Source organism: Symphalangus syndactylus, chromosome 12 (genome assembly GCF_028878055.3).
Source record: "Symphalangus syndactylus isolate Jambi chromosome 12, NHGRI_mSymSyn1-v2.1_pri, whole genome shotgun sequence".
Classification (NCBI taxonomy): Eukaryota; Metazoa; Chordata; class Mammalia; order Primates; family Hylobatidae; genus Symphalangus; species Symphalangus syndactylus.
In genome coordinates this window covers 135493689-135515392 of record NC_072441.2, presented here as the reverse complement: position 1 = coordinate 135515392, position 21704 = coordinate 135493689, and the positions used below count along the sequence as shown (strand labels likewise).

Here is a 21704-nt window from a genome sequence, read left to right as displayed (position 1 = left end):
TGGGGCAGTAGGTTATGCATTGCCTAGAAGGCAACTGTAAGATTCAGAGGCTGCTATGGATGCATTACCCAGGAGATAAGGGCAACCTCAGGTGGGCCGGGGCCCTCACAGCAACCTTATGCAAGGGGTTGTATCGTGCCTATTTGATGGAAGAGAAAACTAAGGTTCCATTAGAATTGATGTGACTTATCCTAAATCACACAGCTGCAGTAGGACTAGGATTTGAATGCGGGTCAATCTGCCTCCAACACTACTGCCTTTTCCTCCATGCTGGATTAGGCTATTGGCTTCTGAAAGCACAGACAGGTGAGATGGGTCAAACACGGCCCGATAGCACCCAGGCACAGGTGGGAGATGGCAGGCAGAGGCAGGTTCAAAACCTAGGGCCAGGACAGGTCTGAAGGATGGTCGTTAAATAGTACTGAGGAGAGGGAGTGAGAGAGATGTGGGTCTTGGGGGACTGGGGCCTTGAGAACCCTGAAATCAGCCATGTCTGCCCACTTTGCCCTGGACCAGCCTGTCTGTCTGTATCCTTCCCCCAGAGAAAGGACCATGGGCTGACCTGGGCCAAGGACACCTGGCTAGAGCCCCTTCTCTGACATTAACTAGCTCCGTGACCTGGGGCAAGCCACACTCCCTCCTGAGCCTCACTTTTCCTGTCTGTAAAATGGCCTCCCTATCATCACACCCACACAGGTGTCTTGAGGAGTGGATGATGGTGTGCTCCAAGGGCCCCATGGAGAGCCCGGCACACGGTAGGCACTCGGTGTTCAAGCACTGTGTTCCCATAGACTCTGGGCTCCTGCCCTCCTCGCCCCCAACCCCCTTCCTAGGAACCAGCCCCGGCTTGTCAGAGAGCCAGCTAGCTGTCAACCCCACCCCAGCTGGCCAGTTAATGAGTGACCAGGACTCCGGAGCCTGACCTATAAGGAGGTGCTAGGCAGGGACACAGATGGGAGACGGTGGACAGTGGCAGGGGGAACCCAGGGAGCGCGATGGGCTGCAAGGCTATGTCAGGGCTCCTGTCAGGAGTGGCCGTGGTCCTCCTGCTGCTGCTGCAGAGCACACAGTCAGTCTACATCCAGGTGAGTCCCTTGGCCAGTGTGCCCTTTGCCTGAAGGGCCCCACGGCGGGCGGCTAGGCTGGAGAGGGTGTACTGGGAATTCAGGGGGCACTGGGGGAGCACGGGGCCCGGGGCTCAGCCCAACACCCATCACAGCCCGGGGACCAAGGCAGCTGGTGGGTGGGGGCAGCCAGATGTTGATGGCTGTGACGATGGCGATGACAACACCAAACTGATTCAGCACTGCTCCCCTCGAAGGCCCATGCTGGTCACAGAGGTCAGGGTGTGGAACAGAAGACTCCTCCTTGCATAGGAGGAGCCCAGAAAGGGAAGGAGACCCCCTGTTATGCTCCCACAGTTCCGTATATTCACCCACATGTGGATGGAGGAGGACAGGCTCCAGAATAATTTTCCTGAGAGGTAACCCTTGAGCTGGCATTGCAAGATAAGCAGGAGGTTGCCAGACACAGAGGATGGGGAAACTGTTCCAGGCCGAGGGCACAGCATGTGCAAAGGCCTGATAGAAGATTGCAGGTTCCAGTGCCCTTCCAGGGGACATGGGAGACTGGCAGAAGTCGTCACAGCAGGGCCTGTCTGCCACGTCACAGGGGATGCTGCTGGCCTCGCCCAGCATGGCAGAGACGTCTGTGGCCCTGGGTGTCACATCCCTGACTCTGGGCGTGGCCTCCTTGGGAAGAACAAAGTGGGTCCCAGAGAGGGGTGCAGGAGACTTGGCCTCCCCAATAGCCCTGGCCTCAGAGACCAGCTACTTGGGGCTGTCATCACTCTGCCATGTCAGCTCAGGCAGGCGTACTCAGTTGGTGATTGTGTCCTGGTACCAGGCCCCCATGGGAGATGTCAGATGAGGGAGCTGAGGCTGAGTGGGGAACAGACAGGCAGCCGGTCACGGGCAGAGGTGGGATTTGAACCAGGGCTTGTCTGTCTCTAAGGCCTTGAACCACCGTGCTCCACAGCCTCTCTGCTTCTTCCTCACACCTCCCACCCCAGTGGCTCTTTCCAGTGTGGCCCTGGACTTCCCATAGAGACGGGGAAGGCTCCGGAGGATCTGCAGGGTTTGAGCGACCCTGGGTGTCATGGCAGTGCCTGCCCCTGGCCCAGGTCTTGATCTGCTCCTATATCCTCTCCCCTGCCTGTAGTACCAAGGCTTCCAGGTCCAGCTGGAATCCATGAAAAAGCTGAGTGACCTGGAGGCACAGTGGGCACCCAGCCCCCGCCTGCAGGCCCAGAGCCTCCTGCCCACCGTGTGCCACCACCCTGCTCTACCCCAGGACCTCCAGCCTGTCTGCGCCTCGCAGGAGGCTGCCAGCATCTTCAAGACCCTGAGTAAGTGCCCCCGCTCCCTGTAGAACCTCGCTCTGTCTCCTCCCACGCCCAGGTTCTTCCACCTGGGTTGTTTCTCTTACGCACCCAGCGGCTGAGGATGGGGAGATTCAAGTAACTCAGGCCCTGTCCCGCTGGCTCCCAGGACTCCCCGGTTCGGGCACTGTGAGTGAGGCATGCCTGGAACCTGCTTCATCCCCTTAGTCCACGCCAGGCACAGACCCATCAACAGACAATTGCTGCATGGAGCAGAGAGGAGAGCTGGCTGACATCTGTGGTGGGACAGGGGTCTGAAAGGCTTCCAAGAGGAGGTGTCAGCCAAGCTGAAACCTGAGGGATGGTGCAGAGCTGGGCAGGAGAATGTAGCAACTAGCCAGCACTTACGGAGCACCTATTGTGTGCCGGGACATGTCGGTCCTGCATTATCTCCTCACAGTGACTCTGTCCATTCAGCAAACAAGAAATCTCAGGCACAGGGAGTGTGAGTGACTTGCCCAGTAGCCACCAGGAAGGAGAGCATCTGGGACTTGAACCCAAGCCCTCGCTCCACCTCTAGAGGTTCCTGCTCCCAGTCTGTGGCAGATGCCGCCCACTCCCAAGCAGACCTTTTCTGCTGCCTGGCCACAGAGGGCCCAGGTTCAGGTCAGCTGACCAGTTCTCTCCCTGCCCAGAGACCATCGCTAACGACGACTGTGAGCTGTGTGTGAACGTTGCGTGTACCGGCTGCCTCTGAGATGGCCCTGGGTACGCTGAGCCCACCGGGGACACCTCGCCCTTCAGCCCACCACCCTGGCAGCCTCCCATCCTGGTCCATGCTCAAGATGGGTCCCTGGCCACCATGGTCATCACCATCCTTCCAGGGCCTGAGCAGCTGGATCTGGTGCAAAGCAATCGGACACAAAGTTGGAGGGGCAGGCCCCTGAGGCAGCCCAGCTCCTGAATAAAGATTCTACAACACACGAGTCCATGTGTGCTTTGTTCATCCCCAGGAGCCATGGGAGGAGCTTCTGGAGAAGAAGTGTGGGTTGAGGAGAAAGGTTGGACTAAAAATACCAGGCAGGAATTTTCCTGAAGTTTTCAAGTCCCGGGGAGTTGATTGACTGAACCCCATCCCAAATATGAGGCAGCTGAGGCTCAGAGCAGGAATGAGGCATCCAGGATCACAGAGCTCAGAAGCCACAGAGCCAGCCAGACCTGGCGACCCCCAGGCTGAACTCCAGGCCTCCCCAGCTTCGGAGCAAGAGCACCTGTGCTCCTGACCCAGGAGTGGGATTGGGGCAGGGAGGAGGTGAGACAGAAGGAGAGAGTGGAGGGAAGATTCAAGCAGCATGCCCTCCCAAGCCGTAATCAGGGCTGACTCTGCCTGGGGCCTGCCTGAGAAGATCAGCCCTTGGCCTTCATCCTCACTCCCAAGCTCCCGCTTTTCCCAGCCCCACAGGGACCATCTGGCCAGCTCCAGCTGGGAGGCCTTCCCACCCTCTCTCCATCCTGGCAGCCTAAGGAATATTAATAATATTCCTTATTAATATTCCTTATTAATATTTATTAATAAAGGCCAGGCACAGTGGCTCACACCGGTAATTCCAGCACTTTAGGAGGCCATGATGGGAGGATTGCTTGAGGCCACGAGTTCGAGACAAACCTGGGCAACATAGGGAGATCCCATCTCTATGAAAAAATTGAAAATTAGCCAGAAGTGTTGGCACTTGCCTGTAGTTCCAGCTACTGAAGAGGCTGAGACAGGAGGGTCACTTGAACCTGGGAGGTTGAGGCCATAGTGAGCTGCCATCACACCACTGCACTCCAGCCTTGGCAACAGAGCCAGACCCTGTCTTTAAAAATAATAATAATTGTAGGCTGGGCGTGGTGACTCATGCCTGTAACCCCAGCACTTTGGGAGGTCAAGGTGGGAGGATCACTGAGGTCGGGAGTTTGAGACCAGCCTGGCCAACACGGCGAAACCCCATCTTTACTAAATACAAAAATTAGCCAGGCGTGTAATACCCGCTACTTGGGAGGCTGAGGCAAGAGAATCACTTGAACCCAGGAGGCGGAGGTTGCAGTGAGCCGAGATCGCATCACTGCACTCCAGCCTGGGCAACAAGAGCAAGACCCTGTCTCAGAAAAAAATTGAAAAAAAAAAAAATTATTATTCTTATTATAGTTATAATAGCCCATGTTGATTGAGCGTTCGCTCTATCCCAGGCGCTATCCTACTCACTTGGCACTCATGGTAACTAATGGAGTCCTCACAACAGACCGATGAAGTGGATACGGTTATTATCACCCCATCCAGTCTAAGAAGAGTCAGGTACAGAGAGAAAAACTAAGCCCAGATCATAGACCAAGCAAAGTGACAAGGCAGGGCCCTTCCCAGGACATGTGGGCCAGGGTCCATGCTCTGACCACCATATTACTGCCTTGCTCCAGCTGATGATGGCTGACAGGGGCCCAGTGCAGCCTCCACTTCCTTGCAGCCAACCTCAGTGCCTTTATTCAGGCCAGGAGCCATGCTGGGAACTCCTGGGAACAGGACCTTTCCAGAGTGGGCTCCCCCAAAGCCTTGGTCCTAGGCAGCCGGGGAAGAGGAAAGTCAGAGGCCAAGGGGCTATGCCATCTGAACTCAGCTCCCGAAGACCTGGGTGCGTGCCCAAGACAGCTGCTTAGTTCTGCTCATGAGTCCTGCAATCTCCCAGGCTACAGATTCCTCCTTGCCCTCACCCCACAGGCAAGGCTGGTGAAGGGCCTTTGCAATGCCTCCTGTAGTTCTCTGGGCCCCTATTTCTCACCCCTCCATCCTCACTCACTGGGGCCTTTATCACTACCTTTGGGCCAGGCCAGACCTTCCTTCCTGGCCCTGCGTCCTGTGGGCCCTCCATGCCCACCATGCCAGAGGAGCACCGCAGCACCACCCTGATGGTGCCCCCACTCCTCCGTGGCTCCACACTGCCACCTACCAAGTCTAACCGGAGCTCGTGCACTATCTAGATCTAGATTCGTCTGCCACTGCTTCCTGCAGCTATGCTGGCTTCCCACCTGCCTGCTGGAGACAGCAAAGAGAACTGCCACTGTCTTGAGCCCTGCCATGTGCCAGCCACACGGCCGTGCTGCTGCCCAGAAGCAGTAATGATACCAGCATCAACCAGCTGCTCTCTGTGGGCCTGGCGGAGCTTCTTCTTTTCCTTCTTCTTTCTTTACCATCTCCCCACTTCCTCCCAAACCCCAAGCCCTGGTAACCACTATTCTACTCTACTTCTATGAGTTCAACTCTTTTAGATTCCACATTTCAGTGAGATCATGTAGGATTTGTCTTTCTGTGCCTGGGTTATTTCACTTAGCATAATGTCCCCCAGTTTCATCCACTTCGTCACAGACAACAGGATTTTTTCTTTTTTACGGCTGAATAGTATTTCATTGTGTTGTGTATAGATCACATTTCCTTGATGCATGCATTTGTTGATGGACACCTTGGTTGATTCTATATCTTGACTATTGCGAATCATGCTAAAATAAATATGAGACTGCAGATATTTCTTTGACATACTGATTTCGTATTTTTGGCTATATGCCCAGAAGTGGGATTGCTGGATTCTATGGCATTTCTAGTTTTAATTTTTTGAGGAAACTTCATACCGTTTTCCATAATGGCTATGCTACATTATTTTCCACCAACAGTGTGTGAGGGTTCCATTTTCTCCACACCCTTGCCAAAACCTGTTATCTTTCTTTTTGCTAATGTGTGTGTATTTATTTATTTATTTATTTGAGATGGGATCTTGCTACGTTGCCCAGGTTGGTCTCAAATTCCCATGCTCAAGTGATCCTCCCATCTCAGCCTCTCAAGTAGCTAGGATTACATACAGGTGGGTGCCACCATACTCAGCAAGCATCTTTTTTTTTCTTTTTTGACAAAAGTCCTTCTTACAGATGTGAGCTGATATCTCGTCATGATTTTAATTTGCATTTCCCTGTTGATTAGTGACGTTGAGCACCTTCTCATATACCTCCTTGCCTTTTGTATGTCTTCTTTTGAAAAATGTCACTGGGCGCAGTGGCCCACCACTGTAATCCCAGCACTTTGGGAGCCCGAGGCGGGTGGATCACCTCAGGTAGGAGTTCTAGACAAGCCTGACCAACATGGAGAAACCCCATCTCTACTAAAAATACAAAAATTAGCTGGGCATGGTGGCACATGCCTGTAATCCCATCTACTCGGGAGGCTGAGGCAGGAGAATCACTTGAACTCGGGAGGCGGAGGTTGCAGTGAGCCAAGATCACACCACTGCACTCCAACCTGGGTGACAGAGCGAGACTCCGTCTCAAAAAAAAAAAAAAAAAAAAAAGAAAAGAAAAATGTCTATTCAGTTGCTTTGCCTGTTTTTAAATTGGGTTATTTGTTTTCTTGCTATTGAATTGTTTGAATTCTGTATATATTTTGGATATTAATCCACTAGCATATGTTTCATTTGAAATATTTTGTCTCATTCTATAGATTCTTTTCATTCCTTACCTGTGCAGAAGCAGTTTAATTTGATGCACTCCTTTTTGTCTATTTTTAGTTTTATTGCCTGTGGTTTTGGGATCATAGGCAAGAAATCTTTGCCAAGACCAATGTCAAGAAGTCTTCCTCTATGTTTCCTCTCGTACATTTTTTGTTGTTGTTGTTATTTTGTTTTGTTTTGGGTTTTGGTGCTTTTTGTTTGTTTGTTTGTTTTTGGCAAGGTCTCACCGTGTTGTGTAGGCTGGCCTCGAATTCCTGGGCTCCAGTGATCCTCTTGCCTCAAGCTTCCGAGTAGCTGGGACTACAGGTGTTCACCACTGCTCCTGCCTTCTTCCAGTAGCTTTACAGTTTCAGGTCTTAAGTTTAAGACTTTAATCCATTTTGAGTTAATTTTTGTACATGAGGTTAGATAAGTGTCTAATTTCATTTTTCTGCATGTCCCAATACCATTTATTAAAGAGACTGTCCCTTCCCCATTGTGTGATCTTGGCACTTTTGTCAAAGATCAGATTGTAAATGTCTAGATTTATTTCTGGGCTCTCTCTATTCTGTTCCATTAGTCTCGTTGTCTGCTTTGTGCCAGTACTATGCTGTTCTACAGCTCTGTAGTAGATTTTGAGATCAAGTAGTGTGATGTTTCCAGCTTTTTCTTTTTTGCTCCACATTGCTTTGGCTATTTGGGGAATTTAGGATTGTTTTTCCTATTTCTGTGAAAAAATGAAATTGGAATTTTGATAGGGATTGCATGGGATTGCATTAAATCTGTGGATCATTCTGGATAGTATAAACATTTTAAAAATATTAATTCTTCCAGTCCATGAACATGGAATACCTTTCCATTTATTTGCATCTTGTTTAATTTCTTTCATCAATGTTTTATGTTTTTCTAGTGTATGATTCTTTTCCATCACTGGTTAAATTTATTCCTAAGATGTGTGTTGTTGTTGTTGCTGTTTAAATGGGATTGTTTTCTTGATTTCTTTTTCAGATCATTCACTGTTAATTATAGAAATGCTACTGATTTTTGTATGTTGATTTTGTAATCTGCAGCTTTACTAAATTTGCTTATTCTAATAGCTTTTTAGTAGAATATCTAGAGTTTTCTATACATAAGATGATGTCGTTTGCAAATACAATTTAACTTCTTCCTTTCCAAGTTGGATGCTTTTTTATTTCTTTTTCTTGCCTAATTGCTCTGGTTAGGACTTCCAGTACAGTACTATGTTGAATAAAAGTGGCAAGAATGGGGACACCTGTCTTGTTCCTGACGTTAAAGGGATAGCTTCCAATGCTTTTGAGTTTTCTCCCGTTTTCTTAGTCTAGCTAAAGATTTTGCAATTTTATTTATCTTTTCAAAAACCCAACTCTTACTTTTGTTGATCTTTTCTATTGTTTTTCTAGTTTCTATTTCAATTATTTCTGCTCTGATCTTTTCTTCATTAACTTTGGGCTTAGTTTGTTCTTCTTTTTTAGTTCCTTGAGGTGTAACAATAGGTTGTTTATATGAAATCTTTCTTCTTTTTTGATGTAGGCATTTATTGCTATAAATGTCCCTCTTTGAACTGCTTTTGCTGCACCCCATAAGCTTTTGTATGCTGTATTTTCATTTTCACTTGTCTCAAGATACTTTTCAATTTTCCTTTTGATTTCCTATTTGACCTAGTGGTTGTTCAAAACCAGTGGAGTTTTAAGAGTTTTTCCAGCATTTTTTCATTTACTCTTCACTCAACCCTACGATATATGGATTCTTATCTTTCCCATTTGACAGATGAGAAAACTGAGGAGAGAACAGGCTAGGTACCCTGCCTAAAGGCACATAGCTGTAAAAGATAGAGCCAGGATTTATACCCAAAGAGTCTGGCTCCAGAGTTAGGACATTAAATGATTCTACTCCACCACACATCTCACTTAATCCCCTGCCAACCTTGGGAGGTAAGGTCTGTTATCATCCTCACTTTCAGATGAGAAACCAAGCCTCAGAGAGGGACACTCAGCTTGTAAATGACACAGAAAGGCTCAAACTCAGTCCTGTCTGCCCTCCCAAGCTCCACTCTGTCCTGACTGAACCATTCCAGTGTCTTTGTGTCTCTCTGCACCATTCCTACCTTCTGCAACACCCTCTTTCTCCCTACTTCCACACTGGTTTTGAAATTACCTGCATCCCAGTACAAATCTCAAGAGGTGATGCAAATGCACTTGCCCTTCCCCTTTCACAAAGCCTTCCTGATCTCAACTAGAAGAGATCTTACGTTTTGAATTCTGAAGCCCATGGAATCTCCCTTGTGACACTTCCCCTCCACCCCACTCCTCAAGATGGACCCCTGGGATTTCTGCCTCCTCTTTTTTTTGTTGCCTCTACCTTTGCTAACAAGCCTCACTTCCACATCCTGCCTCCTCACCCTGTCGGAACCACTTTCAGCCTGATCCTGATCCCCTTTTCTCTAGTTTGTTTTACCACTTGTTGAATTCCTCTTATGTTTGTGTCAGGCCTGAACTGAGGGCTTTATATGCATTATTTCACCCAGCCTGGGAGGCAGGAAATATTAGTGCCGCAGTTTTATAGTGGAAGAGGTGGAGGCACAGAGAGGGAAGGTGACTTTCCAAAGATCACACAGTGCTTGGAAAAGCTGTGGCTGGGACCCTGCCCTGTTTTATATCCTCATGCAATTATCTATGTGGGTCTGGAGGTCAGAGAGACTCCCCCAGACTTCCCCCACAGAAGTCATTACACAACAGGGTGGCCAGAGCTGTGCAAGGGTTGTGGGTGATCACAGTGCCCAGAAAGCACCAAGGTCAAGGTCACAATGGAAGCATTGAGACTCTTCCTGGGGGGTTGAGAAAGTTGTCTTGAGGAGAGGCCATGGAACGAAAGCCTTGGAGCCTGAGTAGGAGTTTGCCTGGACAGTAGTGTGGAAAGAGGGGCAGTGGAGAGGTGAGCAGCAGCAGAGGAAACGGCAAGAGGTGTGGTGTGGGATGTGGTCATGGCTGGAGGCCACACTAGCATGGCTGGTGGGAGCAAAGTCCTTGAATACCCAAGAGTTTGGTGCCAGTCTTCTAGTGGGCCAAGTGCCTGCATTGGTCTTCCAAACCAGCTCAGACTGGCTCCCTTACTCACATGTGGCTCAGTGAATTTGGTGACCTCAGGAGATGTGAAAGAGAAGCAAACCCTCCCCACCACCCGCTGCCTCAGTGGTTTGGAGATCTGGATCCTCTCCACGCCTCTGTGCTGTGGCAGCCCCAGGGACAGTGAGCAGCTTAGCGGGGAGAGTGGGTTCCTTCACTTAGTACGTTACATCCCGAGCTTCCAGGGCAGGGTAGACTAGGGGATGAAGGAAGGAAGGAAGGCAACACCCAGAGTACTCTGGAATCTGGTTTATTAGCTGGGGGTTGGAGTGGCACGGAAGGGCAGTGTTGGGGCGAGGCCTCCAGTCACCCAGTTTCTCCCCAGGCTGCTCCTCCCAACTGGACCGGGGTAGGTTGAGCTGCTGGGAGTGGAGTATCATGGGTGGCCCTTCCTGCAGGAGAAAAGAGCTTCCCTGCTGCAGAGGGGAGGCAGGCAGTGGACAAGCCCCCCTAGCATCCGGTACAGGCAGCGTAGGCACAGATCTCACATGTGCTCGGGTCCTCAGCGATTTCCTCTGCACAACAGAGATGGAGCCTCGTGAGAACCAGCATTTCCTCGCAAGGCCCCTGCCGCCCTTGGCCCAGAGCTTGTATGTCACCACTCAGCCCCAGGAGAATCTCAGCAGGCCCGTACTCTGACCTATTGGGCTTTTTGCCCCAAACCAGGGCACACAGACCACTCAAACCAACCAATCAAAGCAGAGATTCCACCTGAAAGAGAGGCAACTAAGACCAGATGAATGGTCTTAGTTCCCAAAACCTCAGCAATTACAATTTGGAATTGAAGTGGGCGTGGAACAGACCCACCAGTCAGAGCCAAGCTCCCTAGTTCCACCAGTCAGAGCTGAGCCCTTCCTCCAAATCCCACCAATCAGAGCACATCTCTTCCTCAAGTGCTACCAGAGCATTCCCAAGCCCCACCAATCAGAGAGGAAGAAGGCTGCTCACCCAGCCTCTGAAGTATCTCCTGGGCATTGGGCTCCTTGCAGAGAGGCTTGAGTTCTTCTGGAAAGTTCGGGTTGCTACAGAGGATGGGAACTACAGGTTCACCAGGGATGGGTGCAAATTTCCTTAGTTTCCCAACCCTGGGCTCCTGGGGCTCCTGGAGGTCTTTGAGCTTCTTCACTGACTCCAGAGAAAAGGAGAAATTTCCATCCTGGAAGAGACAAGCCCAGAGCATGAGGCCAGGCTGCAGCCTGCTTCCTGGCTGTGCCCCCCATGCTGGCCCCGGTCCAGCCCAGTGGTGCTCACGGGCAGTGTTCGTGGCATATGGGAGCCAGGCGATCCACTGCAGGGCACTGTGAGGGGCAGAGTTCAGGCCCCACGCCCTGGCTTGGCTCCGTGGTGCTGGACACTCTGGAACCCGCAAGTTCTGCATGTTGTATGGGGAATGGAGAAAATGGGTGTGAAGCTCCAGGAACACCATAGGTGCCTAATGAGTAGGAGCCAGTGTGCTGATTTTTAGGGAGAGGCAAAGGACCAGCACCCAGGCATCGTAGCTCCACGTGGCCAAGCCCAGGCTGTCCTTCCCCTGCCTGAGAGCGGTGCGGCTGATTACTGGGCCCCCAGCTCCAGCCTGCAGCCTGGTTTTTGTCTGAGAAGCAATAAAAGGCCTCCCGGAATCTGGCTTTGATAGAGAGCAGGGCCCCGCTAGGTGCCAGCTTGGCCTGTCGCCAACATTGGCACTGGTAGGCACACCCATCTGTCAGGACCTCCAGGGTGTCCACGTGGTTCCTGGGACCCACAGGGGTGCTTCGGCTGAGCACGGAACTGAGGAGTAAGGTCTGGATTTAAATCCAACTCTTGCACTTCCCACAGCCATGTACCCATGGCCTGTTACAGAACCTTTGCGAGGCTCAGTTTTCCCCTCTGTAAAATGGGACTAATAATCCCTTTCTTCCAGGTTGATGGTGGGGCCACAGTGAGGGGCTGGGGAAGGAGCTGGCACATGGGACACTCAGTAAATTGGCCAACTCCCCGCCTTCCCCATATGGTTATTCCTCTTCCCTCCGCTGGGTTTCTTTCTCCTCCAAAGTTGAAGGGAAAGGTGTGTGTGTGGCTGGACTGAGAGGGAGCTCCTCGAAGAAGGCCAAGCCTCGGACACACACCCTCAATCCAGCCCCAAAGAGGAGGCACTCTCTCAGGGGACTACGCTCTCAGCCCTGGGCACTAGGGGCAGGGAGCCTGCTGGGCCAGGGTAGGGACACAGGACTCACCTGCACGGTGACCCCTCCTGTCAAGGCGGCCCAGGCCCCGAGGAGGCACAGTGCGGAGAGCAGGAGGGCACTCATGGCAGCAGTGCCCGAGAGAGGGGTGGCTGTTCCGGATGCCGGGGGAAGCGGCGGGACTTTTAAAGAGCGTAGGTTACTGAGTAACCCGGAAGCTTTTGTCAGTCTCATCTGCTCACCTGTCAGCCTTATCAGATAAGGCTCGAGACAGCCCTAGGAGGTAAGAGCCAGGCAGGGGGGCCCCCCGGCCCCTCCCTGAGCACCTACTTTGACCCACAGCCGGGCTGGGTCCTGCATTCATTCACCAACAAGGCACATTCACTCATGACTGCCCTGTGCTGGTGTGTGGGGCCTGCAGACCCTGCCCTTGAGGAGGAGGGCCCAGCCCGACAATGAAACGCAGGGCGATTAGGGTGGGGTGATTAGGGTGAGGTGACGGGGCTGCACGGGGGACTGAGCTCTGGAGAATAGGTGAAAGATTTCTCAGAGAAGGGACTGAGGACAGAAGGCCATTTCATGCCAAAGGGACAGCCAGGAGGTGACACGGGCCTGGAATATTCAGGGAAATGTGAGAAATTCCACGGGGGAGGCTGCAGGGCAAGTCAGGGGCTGGGTTTGATTGCTGCGACTTCAAGGAAGCCCTCCGCACAGCCTGGGTTCAGTTCCACCTACTGCCCAGATGTGAGGCATGTGAACTTGGGCCAATGCTTTCCCCTCTCTGAGTCTCGTTGTCCCTTGTGTCCCCTGTGGGAACCCAATATAATACCTACCTCATGGGGTAGGTATGTGGTAGGCATTATTGTTTCGAGAATCAAGTGAGGTTTTAAAATCACTTAGCTCAATGCCTGGCACACAGAAGGCGCTCAGCAGAGGTCCATTCCCGTATTAGTTTTAGCAGCCACTGCAGCTCCTGGTCCTCCCTGGCGCCTCTGGTGACCTCCTGCCTGTCTGAGTCACAGGCTGTCCCCATCCTGTGCTGGTCTCCATCCTGTCATGCCTGCCCAGCAGCCTCAGGGTGTCCTCGAATGAGCTCCTCCCCAATCCGCCTGCCCCCCTTGCCCCTGCAGATGCAGTCCCCTTTCCACAGATCTCACTGGGGAATTGCTTGGGTGTGACCGCGCCCCATTCAGACTGCGCCCTCAGCGCAGCATGCATTCACTGTGTGCTGTTGTGAGCAGGAATCCCCAGGACACAGGAGAAAGGGTAGCCCTGGGATTGTCATCTTTCTACTCAGCCAACCTGGCCCGATGCCAGGACAGCCCTAGGGCGGGAGGTTGGGCAGGAATTCCTGGGTGGGGAGAGTCAACACTGAAGAGGGAATTGGGCCTGACCAGGAGGGAACTGCCGGGACAAGGCCCTCAGGGAGGGGCAGGGAGCTCCTGGCCCAGCTCCCAGGGCAGTCCTCACAGCTGCGCTGGATTTCCCGCCCCTTTCTGGTGAGTGCGTGTGTGTGCGTGTGTATGTGTTTGTTAAGGGGGGGGGTGTGTCTGCGGAGATGTGTATGTCTGTGTATGCCAAGGTGTCTGTATATACCCTGATGGGTGTGTGTAGCCAAGGTGTGTTTGTATGTGTGCTTGTGCTGAAGGTGTGTGTGTGCTGAGGCATGTGTGTACACTGAGGAGTGTATGTGTATATATGCTGAGGTGTATGTGTGTGTATGCTGAGGGGTATATGTGTGTCCGTGTACACCAAGGTATCTGTGTCTGTGCAAGGTGTGCATATATACATCGAGGTGTGTGTGTGTCAGTGTGTATATACACAGGCATGTGTGTGTGTACACTGAGGTGTGTGTGTTTGCTGGGATGTGTGTCTGCTGGGGTGTGTGTCTGCTGGGGTGTGTGTATGTGCACTGAGGTATGTGTGTGTATGCTCATGTGTGTATATACACTAAGATATGTGTGTGTATGTGCATTGAGGTGTGTATGTGTATGCTGAGTTGAGTGTGTATGCTGAGTTGAATGCGTCTGCTGTGTTGTGCGTGTGTGTGCCGAGGTGTGTGTATACACTGAGGTGCATGTGTGTGCTGAGGTGTGTGTGTGCTGAGGTGTGTGAGTGTTGATGTGTGTGTATACACTGAGATGCGTATGTGGGCTGTGTGTGCTGAGGTGTGTGTGTGCTGACGTGTGTGTATACACTGAGGTGTGTGTGCTGACGTGTTTGTATACACTGAGGTGTGTGTGTGTGCTGTGTGTGTATACACTGAGGTGCGTGTACGTGCTGTGGTGTATGAGTGCTGACATGTGTGTATACACTGAGGTGTGTGTGAGTGCTGACGTGTGTGTATACACTGAGGTGTGTGTGTGTGCTGACGTGTGTGTGTGCTGACATGTGTGTATACACTAAGGTGTGTCTGTATGCTGAGGTGTGTGTGCCGAGGTGTGTGTATACACTGAGGTACATGTGTGTGCTGAGGTGTGTGTGTGCTGACGTGTGTATACACTGAGGTGCGTGTGTGCTGAGATATGTGTGTGCTGACGTGTGTGTATACACTGAGGTGTGAGTGCTGACATGTGTGTATACACTGAGGTGTGTGTGAGTGCTGACGTGTGTGTATACACTGAGGTGTGTGTGTGTGCTGACGTGTGTGTGTGCTGACATGTGTGTATACACTAAGGTGTGTCTGTATGCTGAGGTGTGTGTGCCGAGGTGTGTGTATACACTGAGGTACATGTGTGTGCTGAGGTGTGTGTGTGCTGACGTGTGTATACACTGAGGTGCGTGTGTGCTGAGATATGTGTGTGCTGACGTGTGTGTATACACTGAGGTGTGAGTGCTGACTTGTGTGTATACACTGAGGTGTGTGTGAGTGCTGACGTGTGTGTATACGCTGAGGTGTGTGTGCGTGCCTGGACATGTGTGTGTGCCCACCAAGCTCAGCCACACAGTGGTCCCCTCGCTGAGTGCAGGTGGGAGTGGGAGTGGGAGTGAGTGGGGTTAGGGGAAGGAATGGGGCTGAGGGTCGGGGCGTGGGACTTGGATGCTGAACAACAGGATGTTGGGGGATGCAGCTGGGGGGAAGGTGAGGGGCAGGAGTTTCGGAGGCTGGGGTGGGGATGAACACCGGGAGAAGTTCGGGAGTGCGGCTGAGGTCCTTGCTAGACTGGAGCCGGGGCTTGCGGAGACTGGAGCGGGGTTGGGATTGGGGCTCAATTCGGGCGACACTAAAGTAGGTTTGGATTCGGGTCAGGTTGAGATGGAGCTGAGGTTGTGTCGGGGTCAATTAGAGTTAGGTGTGGAGCCGAGGGCGCAGTCCAGATTGAGCTGTTGTGGTGCTTGTAACTGACGTGGAGGCTGCCTTGGGCTAGGCTGGGGCTCATTGGCAGGACTGGGATTGGAGTTGCGTTTGCAGCAGAGATTGGAGGTGTGGCTGGGTTAGGTTTATGATGGGGGTGGGTCTGGCTTAAGTGTGACGCTAAAGCTGGGTTGGGATTTGACTTTCAGTTAAGGATGGGGCTTAGGTGGGGCCACCAGGCTGAGGACCTGTTTTTTCTGAGTCATTTTGGTCTTTCCCCTCCCAAGCTGTGGCAGGAATGGGAGTAAAGGGCAGGGGCTTTCGTACCTGAGCCTCTTTCTCCCACAGTCCCCCTGGCCAAGGCTTGCCTGCTATAAGGCAGGGATGGAATGGAGTGGGTTCAAGAGTGACATCACTCCACACTGTGGGAAAGAGGAAGTGACTCCTAAGCCATGGCCCTTAGGGTCCTCCTCTCTACCCAACTCCACCTCTGACCTCTGCCCTGGGAAATGGGAACCAACTCCCCTTCCCTTGTTCCCCAAGCCCCTCTGCCTAGTCTGGCCCCAGCTGTGAGTTCAGGCCCCCTCCCATCTGAACCTCCAGGGTGCTCAGGACCTCTGCAGCCAGCTCTGAAGCTGCTAGAAGTTGGATCTTGGGCCCTTCCCTGAACTCCAAGCTTCCTGCCTCCCACCCCAGCCCACACCCTGAGTCCTCAGGCCCTGGTCCCCAGCACCCCCACATCCCTCATTCTTCCCATATGGGTAGGAGGAGGGTCTGAGGCTGTTTGGGTTTCCCACACTCCAAGACTGCCTTTTCTGGCAAACTCTTGCTCCTAATAGCCTTCCAGGCCATGCCACCTGTCCTGCCTGCCTCCCACTCTGAAAACCCATCAGTGGCTGCCCAAACCCTTTGGAAGAAAGCCAGCCTCCCTTGCCTGGCATTCAAGGTTTTTGTGATCAGGCCCCCTCTGAGCTCTCCATTCAACCAGGATCCCAAAGGACTCCCTGGAGGGGACCCAGAAGGAGGGACTTAAACCTGGGGTGCTGTGGCTTCAAGGGCTCAGGCTTCGGAGCCAGACAGCCCTGTATTAGAATCCAGTGTCACCGGCCGGGTGCGCGGTGGCTCACGCCTGTAATCCCAGCACTTTGGGAGGCAGAGGCGGGTGGATCACGAGGTCAGGAGTTCAAGACCAGCCTGGCCAACATAGTGAAACCCCGTCTCTACTAAAAATACAAAAATTAGCCGGGCATGGTGGCACATGCATGTAGTTCCAGCTACTCGGGAGGCTGAGGCAGGAGAATTGCTTGAACCCATGAGGCAGAGGTTGCAGTGAGCTGAGATTGCACCACCACACTCCAGCCTGGGCAACAGAGCGAGGAAAAACGCTGCATGACCTTTCTGAGCCTCAGTTTCTGCTCTAAAAAATGGAGACAATAACAGCCAGATTGCAAATTTCAGTTTTTCTGGAAGCCTCTCCAAACTGACCCCAGCCCCGGCAAGCCCGAGTTAAGACCATTTCTGCTCCTCTGAGCTCCACCAGCCTCCTACACCTTTCCCATCACAGAACTTAGCAAATTGTCTGTCTAGCCTACTGCCCTGGGAGCTGCTTGAAAGCAGAGACTGTCCTACTCGACTGAGGCCCCGGCACTCATACAAGTCCTGGCACTTAGTAGGTACCACTGAGTCTTTAAAGAATGAGGCAGGTTGTAGCGTTTGTAATGATCATCACATTAATGACAGCAGCAAGACTCACCCTGTGCCAGGCTCTGGCCAAGTGCTTTACACGTGTGGAAACCGGTCTCGCTCCCTGAAGCCCCGCCATCCCTCACCCACTTCCAGAAGCTGCAGAGGCTCTGCCATGCTGTTGGGGCAGCCCTCCGGTCTCTGAGGATGCTGATGTTTGATTCTTGTGTCTAGGTGATCTTATCATGGCTTCTGTGTGCACAGTAAAATTGGGACCATTAAGGCTCAGTCCCCCCATTCCCACAGGCCCAGAGGCCTAATGGAACCTCAGCAGGAAGGCCTGGAACAGAGCCCAGGTGGGAACCTGAAGACTCCAATACAGATCTGTGTAACCTTGAAAGGGGTGTGGTCCACAATACACAGCTCTCCAACCTGCTTGTAAATGTGTCTTGGAGGGTGTAACAATCTCTGGTTCCTATAAGAATCCAGAACTGCCTGAGGCAGACATTACAATATATGTGAACCTCCTGACAGCACTGGAAACACCTAAGAAATAACTGCATAACCCTATTTTATACATGGGTAAACTGAAGCTCAGAGGCTCAGAGAGGTTAAGAAAGTATAATTTTCCCAAAGGTGCATACGGGGTGCTGTGTACAGTTGTATTGGTTGTGCACTGCATAAGGGTACCCAACCAACAGAAAGCATAAGTGTGGACACAAGCATGGGACTACCTCAGCCTAGAGGAAAGCACAATACTTCAGACTCATTGCCAGGTGGAGTGGGTGGCAGCTGTGGTCACATAGCTAGAAATCCCAGAACAGAATCCAGTTCTCTCAACTGCCAAAGAAAAGCCTAAAGTTCTACTGAGTCCATCCCATTCCTCTGCACTGTCTTCCTTGTCCCAAACACCCATTTTTGCCCCCTTCTAGGGAAAAGGAAAAAGAAAGGAGTGGCCACTGAGTCAGACCCTGTGAGGTAGGTCAATGATGTCCATCTTAGAGGATGAAACTGAGGCTCTCAGAAAGAGTGCTCAATGTCACACAGAAAGTGGATGGCTGAGTTGGAATTGGAAGCCTTTTGGCTGAAGCCCAAGTCCAGGCTAGGGTGGAGGGATCTCTCCCCCACCCCCAGGCCCTGGGTGGCCCGGCTCTTTCCCTTGATGCTCCAAGGGGCAGCTGGAGAGTGGGCAGGGGGCGTGCCTGGCTGTTTGCTCAGCGGTGTCATCTCAGGGCCCTGTGGCCTGACCAGGAAGGGGCGGTGAAGAAGCTCCGTTCACCATCTGCTCCCCCTCAGTGGGACAGCAGCTGCAGCCTTCTCCCGCGTCCCCCAGCCTGCTTTGGGCATTGGCCACCAAGACAACCTCCCACACCCAAAGGCTGACAGGGAAGGAGAGCACAGCTGGAGCTCCCTCCACCTGCCCCCATAGAAGACGCTCGCAGAGCCCACAGGCTACAGGCAGGGTAGGGCATGGGCACAGACTCCCTGGGACGAGGGAGGAACAAGCCGAGGCTACCGGTCCTCCTGGCACCAGGTCAGGGAATGCTTACCCGACAAGGTAGCATTTGCAACAGGTCTTGATCAATGGGAAGATTTGGACCCATCGAGGGGAGAACTGCGAGCCAAGGGCCTGGCAGCAGGAAGCGTAAAGGGCAAAGCGGGGGTGGCTGAGGTGGAAGCAGAGGTTGTCTCGAGGACTCATGGGCCAGCAGCCCAGAGAAGGCGGCTTCACACACCGGGCTGAGGAGCTTTGCCCTTCACCTGGTGACAGCGGGGAGCTATAGGGGGTTTCAGAGTAGGGGAGGCCTTGGTAAGAGTCATGATTCAGAAGGAGCGCCCTGGCACTTGGCGTTGAAAGTGGACTGTCTAGCGATGGCTGCTGCACGGGTCCAGGAGAGAAGGTCTGTGTTCCACCCTGGCAGTGCCCCAGAAGGGCAGGGGGTGGATTGGAAGCATAGAATGGCAGGAAAAGCAACTGGTCTTGGCAACTTGGCAACAGATGGAGAGGGAGGGAGACAGAGAAGGGAAGGCCGCCCGTGGGAACCTAATATGTGCCAGGGCAGCTTTTGCCATCTGACTCCTCACTGATGGTCTCAATAACACGTTGAGGTGAAGTACTGCATCCCCATTTTACAGATGAGCAAACTGAGGCTCAGAGAGGGCAATGTCTTACCCAAACAGAATTCTAGGTTCTTCTGACTCCAAACTCTGAATTCTTTCCATTGCCTCAAGTATTTTGCTAGCTTATGGGGCCTGCAGGGAACATGCAGGCTGAGCTGCTCTTCTTGGAGCAACTTCTGGTGTAAAAGACTTAGGGCGGCAGGGGAGGGGATGCCTGGGTGCAGGAGCCAGTATAGATCTGGGATCTAGCTCAAAGGGATAAAGGAGGGAGGAGTCCTCAAAGCCACAAGGACAAGCCAGGGGTATGGTAAGAAAATTTGTATCAGACCCACAGGTCTAACCCTGACAGTACCTGTGAACCCAGCTCCAACGCAGGCAAGCGTCTCCCTCCTCCTGCAAGTTCCCCTATCCTAATGGGAGGAGGGAGTGGCTATCAAGTCATCAAATTTGAGTGAGGAGAAATCTTCCTGTCTCCTGTCTCCTTTATGGGCACACACAGATACACAAAGTCCCAGTCACTATCACATAGGCTACAACATATCACATGCTCAGCCACAGACTCACATGCTCACACAAGCATACGAGCACACACGCACAAGGCCTTGCTCACATATGGTCACACACACACACAGTCACACGGAAACAGCGGGCTGTTCCAGGAAGGCCTCTGCCTATGAACGTCACTCAGGCATGGGAAGGTTGGGAAGTGTCCTTGGACGTCTATATTGCCATTGTCTGGGACAGGAAGTTGCCTTTCTGACCTTTGGGGAATGTGGGGTGAGAGTGGTGCCATCTGTCCACCATGAGGCCAGCTCAGGCCTGCCTCTGGGGTAGGGCGACCAGAGGGTGGTCAGGGCAGCTGGGGAGTACTATGGAAGAGACAGCGCGCCCTCGAGAAGAGCAGGCACGCCTGGGGCAGATGTGGCTTCCTGTCCTCTTGCCAGCCTCGCTCGCTGGCCTTGACCTTGGGCAAATCACTTCACCTCTCTGAGTTGGCAATGTCCAGCCATAAAAGATAATGACACCAACCTCACAAGGCATCTGGGCATGCTCACTCAGGTAATGGCTGTCCAGTGCCAGGCAGGGACCTGGCAAATGTGGCAATAACCATCGTTGTTTGTGACAGCCGAAGGAGTTGGTGTACAAGTGGAGACAAGGCCTGCTCCGGCTCAGAGGAAGGGCTGGTGGGGGGGCAAGTGTAGCTGCCCAGTGGCAAGGCGCATGGCTGGCTGGACCACAGCCCTCTCTATGTGTGCAGAAACCATGCCAGCCCCCAGCATTAGCTGGCCCCAGAAGAGGAAGGAGCAGAGCCTGAGGAGCCTCAGAGTGTGGGGTTGACAGTGGGCACCTTCTCCCACCTGAGTCCTGGAGCAAGGGAGCCACAGGCACCAGGAAGCTGGGATGGGGCGGCAGGCTTCAGAGGCAGCTCTAGAGTGGGCCCCAGCAGTATGTGGCTGAGAACTAGACAGGCTCCTTCGCTTCCTCCAGCAAGCTCTGACACAGGAGAGGAGGGGCACAGATTCTAAGGGCTGGGTAGTGGAATCCCTACCTTTCTTTAGGAGCACCAAAATCTGGGGGCTGCAGAGAAAGGGAGCACAGCCCTAAGTAAGGGTAAAAAAAACCCTCCAAAAGAGGAAAGGTGCACAGCCAGCAGCCCCGCCCTCTAGTGGCCACAGGCACTCACTACAGCCTCATTGCAAAGTAGCTTTGGCTTTGTTCTAAGGCCCTCATTCTCCGCCTGGTCGCTCCGGGAACAGGGCCTGAGACAGCACAGTGTGGTGGTGAATGGCGCAGACATTGGAGCTGGATGGCCTAGGTTCAAAACCCCAGCTTTACTGTTGCTATTACTATTATTACCTGTAACACCTACAAGCTGGATGACCTTGGGCAAGGGACTTCATTTCTGTGGCTCTGCAAGATGAAGCTGATAACAATAGTATCTACCACACACAGTTATTTCAAAGAGTAAATATGATAATCCACATCAGGTGCTTAGGATAAGTAATATTAAGTAACGGGCTTTTAATAAAGAGTAGCTGTCCAATTCTGTACTTCTGAGGTCAGCATTGCTTAGGGGGTACTGCAGGAGAGCTGGGGGTTGAAGCCCTGACCTAGGGTTGAATTCTGGTTCTGACGCAGCCAATTACCAAGTCTCTGCTTTGTACATGTTGACTAGTCATATATATTAAGGGAAGAGTCCAAGGAGGTAAGTTCAAAAATCACTCTTGAAAATCCTTTGGGAAGGCAGCACTTTTGTGGATAAACATGTCTCAATAAGCCCAACCTGGCCAGTTTTTCTAGTTCTTGGTTGAAGTCTGTCTTTGAGCATTGGAAGAAGCTGCTGGCTTGAACCCAAGACAATGCTGCACCAAACACGTGTATCTTTATCCACCAGAATTGACTCAGTAATGA

At 52.4% G+C, this 21704-nt stretch overlaps 2 protein-coding genes across 3 annotated transcripts; one reads left to right on the top strand and one right to left on the bottom strand.

Annotated features, from left to right (window-relative positions):
- The first annotated feature begins 995 nt into the window (after nt 1–995).
- On the top strand, nt 996–3361 carry GUCA2B (guanylate cyclase activator 2B). The gene is made up of 3 exons (XM_055254612.1): nt 996–1085; nt 2221–2407; nt 3076–3361. Exons 1-3 carry the CDS (start codon nt 996–998, stop codon nt 3135–3137), a joined length of 339 nt encoding a protein of 112 aa, XP_055110587.1. The 3' UTR covers nt 3138–3361.
- A 6901-nt stretch (nt 3362–10262) lies between these two features.
- On the bottom strand, nt 10263–17392 carry GUCA2A (guanylate cyclase activator 2A). Of its 2 annotated transcripts, none has more exons than XM_055255643.1 (3): nt 12245–12351; nt 10977–11184; nt 10263–10543 (listed from the first exon to the last, which is right to left on the bottom strand). In XM_055255643.1, the coding sequence occupies exons 1-3, from the start codon at nt 12317–12319 to the stop codon at nt 10479–10481; spliced, it is 348 nt and encodes a 115-aa protein (XP_055111618.1). In that variant the 5' UTR covers nt 12320–12351; the 3' UTR covers nt 10263–10478. The 2 variants fall into 2 exon arrangements, with proteins under 2 accessions (XP_055111618.1, XP_063484271.1); XM_063628201.1 differs by lacking the exon at nt 12245–12351 and adding an exon at nt 17242–17392 and having other exon boundaries at nt 10297–10543.
- Nucleotides 17393–21704: the final 4312 nt, after the last annotated feature.